Raw genomic sequence first — 11,286 nt, forward strand, 5'->3', positions numbered from 1 at the left:
AAAACCAAAACACCCAGAGCGCGGGGAATGAGAAGGCCGAATGAAGCAAAGATGAAATCGACAAATGAAGCTTCCTAAATCAACCTTACTTGTTCGTGGGCCATCTACAGCAGGCATCTAAACGTGCACCTGCCGGCCCCAAAGGCCTATGAAATTATTCATCAATAAAAAATGTGCAATGGCATTCAACGTAAATTCAACCAGGCTCCTTTATGAAGCCATACCTGAAAATTGACCAACAATTATAGACACACGCCTCCTCATTATTGTAGCACGTCCGCAGCAATGAACAGAACATCAAACTAGCAATAACCAAATAAGATGAATCAAGCCTACACCCTTATCCCCCACTAATGTTGCCATTGATTTTCTCACCAATGAACATACAATACGGTTCTTCAACCAAAATTTGCTGCTCTTCTAAATACAAAGAACAAAGAATCCATTTACTTTATTTCGAATAAATCCGCCGGTACTAATGTAGTTATAACTCTATAAGTGAGCACTCTTCAAGTATTTTCTTTCATAGAAACCAGTCACTTGATCAGCAACAGCCCACATTATAGCTTGACCAGGAGGAATCCTCATTAGCCGAGGAAGCAACCCTTTCCACAAAGCACGCAAGCCCTCTTCAGCAAATATCGTTCTAATTGCATGAACCATTCCCTTATATTTCACACCACCATTTGATTTACTTTGAGCCATTAATCTTGTTTTTACTACATCAAATGGGCCCGTGCATATTGGGCCTGCAGTCCCTGCCAAGAATCCAGAAACCATCGATTGCCATGGCTGAAGGACTTTGCCATCTCCTTCGTGCTTTTTCCAGAGAATCACATCGAAAGCGTTCTTGGCTGTGAACATGGCAGCTTGATTTGTTCCATTGCGCATAACGGTTGGAGCTGCACCTGCCCATAGACCCAAAATGCCTTCTTCTCTTACAATCATTCTTGCACAGTGAACTGGTCCTTTGTATTTTAGAAGCTCAGGGCTTAGACCTTTTTGCTGTTGCAATCTGATTTTTACCACCTGCACTCATCATGATCAGAAGAATGGAAAAGAACATGTGGAGATTTACGTATTGAAAGCAGAATAATGTGAGAAATCAAACACAGAAGAAAGATGCAGAGGAAAAACAAAAGAGGTGTAAATTTACTTAGCAATGCAATCCACCATACAAGACAGTTTTCAAGCATCAGAGAGCATAAAATATAGATGGTTTAACAGTTTTCTGATTCTATCACCTCCATTTTTATGGAGTTATATATGCACAATTTATCATATTTCAGTTTCAATTACGCACAGTCCCATACTGGTTCTCCTCGAGTAGCTTATACTCATAATTCTTGATGACATAACTCGGTATCAATATTCTTGTGACCATGTACGAGGAAAGATTGGCGGTGTGGTTAGATGTCATATGTGGGTGTAATCTATGGCGAGTAGATTTCAACAGGAAATGGAATTTTGACGGTAGGAGCATGTTATCCAAAGTTTAACAGCAGAGCGAGAATACACAATTAAACTATCCTATTTATAGCAATAGACAATAAATGTCTAAAAAAGAAGAAACATTGTAGTTAGCATCAAAGATGTGTTGAAGTATACAGTAATAAACAAATTGCATTCCCTTATGCTAAGAAAACAGATCAAAATACAATGTTCCAAAGCAATAATTGTAGGAAGATGGAACACACAGAATATTATTTGCTGATGGACAACTCCAATAAGGAACAAGTTAAGAGCACGATTTCTCCAAGAAGGTTAGAACAAGGCTACTAAGGAGAAATTGGACTTCCTTATAAACCTAAAAATAGTTAAAAGGGTCAGCACTCAGGGGTGAGCCAAATAGGATGTGAAGCAGAACAAACTACAGCAGGAAGAATTTTTTTTGAAAAATTTAATTGGTTGAGAGCACGATTTCTCCAAGAAGGTTGGAATCAGTAATCATGAATTTTGTAAGGAACAAAAATAAAAACGAAAATGAAGACCTTGAATGGTATCAGAAGTGTAACAAAGACACAGAAAACTTCGAGTTACTTGCTTTGTAGTCAAACTCAACATATGCTAGTGTCAGGTCAGCTAAAAGAAATGCAACAAGGTCGTGACAGCAACAATGTAATACAATGTAGAACTTGTCCTGCCAACCTTTTATACCTCTTATGTATTGTACCCTACTACCATGTAAACTATCAGATCATATATACCTTTTGGTAAAGATCAGAAGAAAAACTGTCTCCTGTTGTAATGCTTTAAAATGAGCCTTTAGAGAACAAAATAATGTCTTTGAATACCTCGTGCCTGCAACCTTAAACTCCCAACAAATGAGCTTCAGGAGAGCATATCACAACATTTCTCATAACCAAAATCTGTCCAAAAAGATCAAACTCGTCCTTGGGAACCAGCCTAAAAAATATCTACCAACCCACTGTAATGCAAATATATTTAAAGGAACAAGCAGTTGTTTCAGTCTTTTATCCTGGAACTTCATAATGAATATTGTGTCTGGATACCTCCGGGAAAGGATTGCTCTAAGGTCCTAAACTAAAATGCAACTTTCACTAATGGAAAACACACAGAACAAGGTCAAATAGCACTTAAATACCTTATAATTTATATGACTTAACTTATATGCCTTATTCTTTTTGACATTTAGATACCCTATTAATTTTTAAAGTAGTATGTTACGAACTTATGTTAGTCAACCAGTCAGATGTTCCTCCAAATAATCTTATGTGACCTTCACAAGTTAAAGTTTGGTCAATAATACCCTTAAAGTCGCCTAAACTAAAAACGATTCCAATTCCTAACCCTAACGTTTAACATACCACTCAACACAATTTCAACACAATAAGATGGGTTTTCTAATTGATTCAGATGACCTCAGGGTATTATGGACCAAATGTTTAACATGTGAAAGTCACATGAGAATTTCTGAGGGAATATTCCAACAGTTGATTAACAGAAGGTAGTAACATGCTTTAAAAAAGGATGTTTAAACGTCAGACAAAAAGATAGGATATGTAAGATAACTTATGTAAACTATAAGGTATTTAGGTGCTATTTAGGAACAAAATAATTTCAAAATTATTGCTAGTTCACAAGGTTTTTGTTTAAAATTATTGAACAGTTCAGTGGAAAATAATCAAGCAAGACTCAATCAAACACAGTACCAAGGGGGAATCCAAGCTTAGACTAATCACATTTAAAACCAAGCCAAAATACCAAGCAAGATTATCAATAAAAATGAAAATTTTCACAAAGAAAAACTCAGTACTACCCGCTTTAAAGGTAAAATGCATACTTGCGCCACAGATTTTCCATTAAAAATATATTTCGTTCTCAGATCCAGACTATAATATTTGGCGTAAGGACGATGCTTACTTGAGAATTGCCAAAAATAATGGAAAGGGTATACCTTTCTTATATTCCAAACAATAGCATAGAAAGATTATTTTTGAATGCTACAAAAACAAACCTTTCTGACAGCAAGAACTCTAATTAATAAGCCCAAAGCTACAGAGAAGCATTTTCCTTAGGTATAAGAACATTTCTCATAACCCAAATCTATATAAGTTCAAGTTTAAACTCTGAAACAATCTCACTAATGTATATCGTTACTAAGACAAACATCTTTTGGTGACCAAACAGTTAAATCAATCTTCTTCTCAATTTCATAATGCCTAGCAGAGTACTAAGAGAATGAACTGATAAAGGTCCTTCACTAAAGACAATTTTTCACTAAATTAAGACACAAAATAATTTTAAACATAACGGAGGCACGTTAACTCATTGTGACTAGGACATCTACAAGTGTATTCCAAAGCTTTATATCACGGAAACTAGATTATAAATATGGGCGGAGGATTTATCAATAATTTGAAAAACTAAATCCCAATCCCAAGATTATGAAAGAGCCGTTGATGTGTGCACCAATCAAGCTATAGATTCTACACGAGTCATTTAACAAACTTGATGAAATAGGATCTTCGAGAACTACATTGTGGGCAGAACCACAAGAACTCAAATCATCAACATCACACACATGTAAAAGCCTGTTTTGCGCTTTCATAACCCTGTTAATATTCAGAACTTTCATAGCTATAAAATACTAAGATTATGCAATCTAAAAAAACTAACAATTAGTACCTAAATATGTCAACTTTTAACACATCTAAAATCAGAAACTAACAAAAGCCCTCAAACGGCAATCATCAGTTCTCAACTACTGTAAAAAAAACATTATAATCACAATGATAAATTAGCTCATTGCACTTCACAACATGTAGACTAAATTTAAAAGTCACCCATTCATCAAACTAGAATAATTTTCATGTAATATAGGAACTGAGGCAAAACGACTACTGCCCCTCAGAAAATAACATTCATGCACAATGCTCAAAATAGATTTCTTTCCATTTTCAGCAAACCCTAGGGGCAAAGATTGACAGAGAATCTTCTAGAACATCTCCAATATTTTCTATAAATAGTTATTGTCCGAAGAACTTTACTTCATGAACCCTACTCTCTCTCCCTATAACATTTTCAGAAATGAAAACTAGAAGCAAGCGGTAGCTAAGGCTGCAACAGGAGAAAGAAGAGGAAAGTGGAAACCTTCCTCCAATACAAGTGATGCGCCTTGACCCTGCGACTATCGCCGCCTCCAAGGTGGACCCTAGCCACCGGAATTTACTCGATCTTCCAAGTCCTGTCTTAGAATCTAACTCAAATTGCTTACTAGACATCCCCAACCTCTCCTCTTCACTATTGTCTGTCGCGTGTCGCGATCTCTGGCTGCCCATTAGCCACCACTGTCCCCCTTGTCTCCTGCCCACCTCTCCTCCTCCGCTCATTCACAACCACTCTCGACCAGCAAAAGACATTGAAGAACATGTCACCTCACCGGAAATGCAAGATCCAATCAATAGTCTCCACCAAATCTGGTTATCGGTGAAAACATTGGCGATGACGGCGGTTTGAGCGCTATAGCTAAGAATAATATGCCAAAAAGATGTACCTAGGCATCGATATCAGAGGATTGTAGTGGTAGTTTTAACTTATGGAGACAATGATCGTTGGTTGAGACTACTGATTGGCCTTGCATTTTTGGTGAGGTGGCAAGTTTCTAAATGTCTTTTGCTGGTAAGGGATGGCGAAGGAGCGTAGGAAAGGTCGGCGGGAGATGAGGGGGATGACGATGGCCAACATGGCAGTCAGAGACCGCAACACACTGCAGACGACATTAAAGGAGGAGAGGTCAGGGATGTCTAGTAAGCGATTTGAGATAGACTCTAGGATGAGACATGGACGATCGAGAAAATTCCAGTGGTCGACAATCGCGGATCGAGGCCCACCGCTTGAATCAGAGGAAGGTTTCCGCTTTCCTCCTCTTCTTCTTTCTCATATTGCATCCTTAATCGCCGCTTGCTTCTAGTTTTTAGTTTTGGAAATGTTAGGAAGAGAGTGCAGGGGTTGCGGATCCCCAGGCAACAACTAATTATAGAAAAGTTTGGAGATGTTTTATAAGATTCTTTGTCAATTTTTTCCCCTGAGATTTATTGAAAATGGAAAGAAAATCCATTTTGAACATTGTGTGTGAATGTCATTTTCTGAGGGGTTGTACACATTTTGCATCGATTCTGGATGATTATAAGTGAAAATTACAAAATTAAGATATCTTAAGCTATCAAAAGGGGCACCAATTTCAATAAGCATGTAAAATAAGTTTTACCAAACATAATTACTTAATGCTTCTTAAAATAAAAAAGAAGCACCTAAACATAGCAACATCAACCTGGCCTTAGAACCCATTATAATTGTTATGGGGTACAACTGTTTCCAAATATATGATCTGATAAGTAGCCATCTCCATCCAGCCAAACAAGCCGACACCCCAGTGTCGATACGAGAAGCGGCGCTAATCGACACGAGGCATCTTGACCTCCCAGACGAGTCGACATCTCGACCGAAGGGAGAGATAGCCAGAGATCAGCTAGCAGCCCGACTCAACTGACCAGACGAGTCGATATTCATTAAAGTCGACACGAAATGCGGTATCAGTCGGCTCTCTCGTGGCAGGCAACTCGCTAAGAGCCCAGACGAGTTGATACTCCTCCATGTCGACTTGAAAGGCGGGACGAGTCATCACTCGACTCCATTCAGTCAGCAGTCCTTGAGTCGTCACTCCTCTCAACGAGTCGACTCTCCTCGCGAGTCTCATCATGAAGGACATTGCTTCTCAGCGAAGCTAGAAGATAACTTCGTCAAAGCTTATCCATCCTAACAACAAGTCATATCATCTCTACTCAAAGACCATGCGTCATCACGCCGCTTATTAGCCCACGTCCCATTGATCGCTCCTCAAAATCGAGGCCAAAGTGATCTTTCTCATGTCGCCAACCGACACATGTAGAGCAAACGATGACTTACTGATGTGAAACAATGTGAATGCAGGTGCAAGATCAGCGACAACAATGCTTCACCAAATCAGCGATCAATCTAGACAGGAAGTTCAAGAATAAAATGAAGCGAAAGATGGGTTTTAAGCAAAAGTTGCAATGTACTAAGTTTGAACCTTTGTAAAATTATTTCGATAATTAATGTAATGATTTGTTCTCTTAATACAGTTCAATTTGTAATATTTAGACAAGCAAAAATACTCAGCAGCAGAATCACTCGCTCACTATTCAAACTGAATACAGCATAATCGCAATTGATACTAAGATTGAGAATAACATGCACGCAATAGCAATTCCGAAAATACTTGGGCGTAAGAAAATTAAACCTTCGTCGGGTTGGACTGGTTCGATGGGAGGATCCTCTGGAGGCGGTGTAAAAACTCCAAATGTGAGTGGCGGGAGTTCTCCTCCGAGAGCTACGTAGTTGGGATGAAGCGGCGTATCTGGATGAAAATGCTGGTGCCAAGAACTAATTCCCAAACTGCTCTCCACACTGTCTACAAGCTGATGAGTCACGCGTTCGACGTATTCAGGAACACTCTCGGACGTCCGGTAATCGAACCACGAAGAAAGCTGCAGATCAACAATACCAGTCTCTGGGTCAAGCACGAGGTCGTTGTCTTCAGCGTCAGGGTCAGCCATACACCAATGGTTCACGACTCAAAATTTAGATCACACTTAACCAAACTGAACCAAACTGAACCAAACTCAATGAACCAAAGTAGACCAGATCCAAAATATATATAGTGATCGGGTCTGTTCAAAGACCTAGGCCCAAAAACCTGTTCGGTTCAACTCCGATCGGAGGAGAAGCTTGCGCTGGCGCGACTAGGGCTTCAGGGGCTGCTTCGAACTTGAGAGGAAAACGAGGGCAGACGATCGATTGGGGAGGGGCGGCGGAGTTGGGCGGCTATTCGAGGGGAAGGAGGAGCGGCGGCGGCGGCTTGGGCAGGAAGAGGAACAGAGATCTAGGGTTTCACACCCACGTTTCACACGTTCAAGTCACAGATAATTTCAACTAAATCTCAATAATTTTCATTGATCCTAACTCTGATTACAAATCATGTTTATATAGAGATTATTACAGAATTTAAAAGCTCAATCTAATCTCTCTCAATCTTATCCAATAACAACTAAATAACTAATAACTCTAATCTGAAATCACTACTAACTGAAAAAAAACTAAAATTTCTAAACTGTCAAAACTATATCCCTGCGATCTGATGTGCGGCTGGAATACGACGTCTCCTACGCTGATAAACACGGCGAAAGTCCCATGCACGTGCCTGGATGTCCTCATCACTTACCTTCCAGCTCACACTTTATCACCGTTATTTGCATGACCAAAGTGACAAATCTGCCATTGACATCCTCTTTATATACAGATGTTATTCGTCATAGCCAAAGGTTCGCAATCTAAACTTTTCTCCTGACCTAAATCTCAGAGATCATCATATCTAATGCACATAGCATAAGAACACATAGTTCTATTACTCCACTCAAGCTCAAATTCATCAACTGACTTGATCGTTAGAGGTACCATGGGGGAATCACCACCCCGCCCTCTCACGATCTTCTTCTGTGCAGATCGTTCACTCTAACTCAATGGCCAAGATATAAAGTCAAGGAAAGAAGCGATCCCTTCCATCATCCTTCATCACCCTGTAACCATCCTCTTCTGGATTATTCTGTTTGATATTGAGCATCAACAGTCTGGCGTCCACCGTGGGATCCTCTTTCTTTTTTAAAAGAACATGTCTAGTTCTGAAGATAGAGCTGAGCGATCTCGTCCTAAAGGACCTCATCAAAGCTATGCTACTCAAGCCCAGCTTGAATCAACAACTCATATGATTCATCAATCTTGCCAAGAGCAATTTGCTACCTTCACTGGTAAGCTTCTCAGCCGGCTTCCACAGCCGTAACAAGCAAATTTTGCACCCCATCGGTCAACTCGCCGATGTCTCCTTCCTCATCAGGAACTCACCGGCGAGAGTCCTACCATTAGAGGCTCTGGATACGATCGAGTCAACAGACCGATCACAAGCGTCTTCGGGAGTAACAACCCCCTTTCAGACGACTTTATGAATGTTTCAGTGATAAGTTCAAGATGCCTCTCATGGAGACATACAAGGGTGAGGGAGACCCCTCCGAGCATATTCAGAATTACTATGACATAATGAGTATGCTCCAAGTTTCTGAAGCAATCCTCTGTCGGTGCTTCCCTATCACCCTCACAGAAAACGCTAAACTTTGGTGGAACACTTTGGGCAGAAGATCCATCAGTAATTTTCGACAGCTTAGTCGAAAGTTCATCCACCACTTTCTAACTAACACCAAGCAGAAGCTCTCCCCTCATGTGCTGATCCAAATGAGGTAAGCACCAGAAGAGAGCCTTCGAGCCTACTTCAAGAGATTCCAAACTAAGAGGTTGGAAGTCAACGATCCTGAAAGCACAGTCACCATGTCGGCACTCGTAACAGGGTTGCAGAGCAATGCATTGGCCAACTTTTTGGCTAAGAAGTCAGTCGCCAATTATGAGCAATTGATGGCCTGAGCTCATGGATACATTGACATGAAAGATGCCCGAGCCTATAAGGTGGCAACCAAAGCCACAGAGTCCTCTTCAGCCGTGCCTTAGGCACTCTAGAGCAAGCCCTTGATTCCTTATCAGGAATAAACCCAAGGCACAACCATTTGGCCGACCCTCACAGTCGTCTCTTGGTCATAGGGGAGGAAAAGCCCTAGTCAACTCTCCTCACAGTTCTAAGCATTCGACTCCTCAGTCGGATTCCAAGCCCTTGGCTCTTTATTAGGGTAAGCCCAATGCACAATATGTGGTTGGATCCTCTAATTCTCATCAACCATCATGGTGAAGCCCTAGGCACCAAAATAAGTCCTAGGCGACCCAACCTCCGGGCTGACGTGTCAAAAACCCTTAGCTCTTTATCAGGGTAAGCCCAAGGCATAACATATGATTGATTCCTCTGACCCTCATCGATCATCATTGTCAAGACCTATATTTTTTTATCAGGGTAAGCCCAAGACACAACTCTATGGTCGACTCTCACAGTCACCTCTCGGCCATACGAGGATTATGAAGACTTAGGCCCAAAGTGAGACCTAATCAAATCATCATTCTACCATTAAAACATTGGTATCATCATGAGTAAACTCAAGGCATGGATTTCAATTGCCCGGTTATCTTCGGCAAAGAGACTTAAAGCACTTCAACTTGTCAGTCTTCGTCGACACAAGACCCGAGCATCTTGCCCACAATAGGCGTAATATGAGCCAGTTGTAAAGCCGACTAGCAACATTCAGGTCGACACAACACGACCAACTCAAGAATTGCCACTTGGTTAGCTCGATCAGAGCAATGCTACGAAGCAATCAGCAATCCTAACTTCAGTCCAGAGCTTTATTCATTTCACTTGGACTCGGTTAAAACCGACTCCAAGCGAAAGGGGCTAACTGTTATAGAGTATAACTATTTCCAAATATATGATCTGATGAGTCGCCATCTTCATCCAGCCACACAAGCCGACACCCCAATGTTGACACGAGAAGCGGTGCTAATCGACACAAGACATCCTGACCTCCCAGACGAGTCGACATCTTGACCTACGTAAGAGATAGCTAGAGATCAGCTAGCAGTCCGACTCAGCCGACCAGACGAGTTGACATTCATCAATGTCGACACGAAAGGCGGTATCAGTCGGCCCTCTCGCAGCAGGCAACTCGTCAAGAGCCCAGTCGAGTCGATACTCCTCCATGTCGATTCGAAAGGCGATACGAGTCGTTACCCGACTCCATTCAGCCAGCAGTCTTTGAGTCGTCACTCCTCTCAACGAGTCGACTCTCCTCGTGAGTCCCATCATGGGGGACATTGCTTCTCAGCGAAGCTAGAAGATAACTTCGCCAAAGCTTATCCATCCTGACAACAAGTTATATCATGTCTACTCAAAGACCATGCGTCATCACGCCACTTATCAGCCCACGTTCCATCGATCACTCCTCAAATCGAGATCGAAGTGATCTTCCTTCTGTCGCCGGCCGACACATGTAGAGCAAAGGATGACTCACATTCCAGCTCACACTTTGTCACAATCATTTGCATGATCAAAGTGACCAATCTGCCATTGACATCCTCTTTATATACAGATGCTATTCACCATAGCCAAATGTTCACAATCTAAACTCTCCTCCTGACCTAAATCTCAGAGATCATCATCTCTAATGCACATAGCATAAGAACACATAGTGCTATTACTCCACTCAAGCTCAATTTTATCAACTAACTTGATTGTCGGAGATATCACGGGAGAATCACCACCCGCCCTCTCATGACATTCTTCTGTGCAAATCGTTCACTCTAACTCAGTGGCCAAGCCATAAAGTCGAGGAAGGAAGCGATCCCCTCAATCATCCTTCATCACCCCGCAACCATCCTCTTCTGGATTATTCTGTTTAATATTGAGCATCAACAATAATCACAGCATCAAATTAGCTCATTGCATTGCACATCACAACGTGTAGACTAAACTAAAAAAGACACCCTTACCCTGGCGTTAAGCTAATTTCACCATTAGAAATTTCATGGTAAATTTACGGCTTTGAACTTAATACTTACAAATAATAATAATAATAATAAACTCACTTCGAAAGGAGTGACGATAACTAGGGCTTCAAGAACCCCGGCACCAAACCCCGACAAAACTCGCCCCCGATTCGAGATCTTCCCCGTCTCCGAGTCCTTAAACGCCGTCTGCAGCAGCGCGTTCGATCCCATCCTCAGCGCGTACTTCAGCGTCAAGTGCGTAGCGAACGG

The 11,286-nt window shown here is 41.3% G+C and overlaps 1 protein-coding gene across 1 annotated transcript; it reads right to left on the bottom strand.

The window, feature by feature from the left end:
* Positions 226 to 11,280, bottom strand: LOC109849612 (mitochondrial succinate-fumarate transporter 1). The gene is made up of 2 exons (XM_020419470.1): positions 11,116 to 11,280; positions 226 to 1,029 (listed from the first exon to the last, which is right to left on the bottom strand). The coding sequence occupies exons 1-2, from the start codon at positions 11,245 to 11,247 to the stop codon at positions 493 to 495; spliced, it is 669 nt and encodes a 222-aa protein (XP_020275059.1). The 5' UTR covers positions 11,248 to 11,280; the 3' UTR covers positions 226 to 492.

This window comes from Asparagus officinalis, chromosome 7 (genome assembly GCF_001876935.1).
Source record: "Asparagus officinalis chromosome 7, Aspof.V1, whole genome shotgun sequence".
Lineage (NCBI taxonomy): Eukaryota > Viridiplantae > Streptophyta > Magnoliopsida > Asparagales > Asparagaceae > Asparagus > Asparagus officinalis.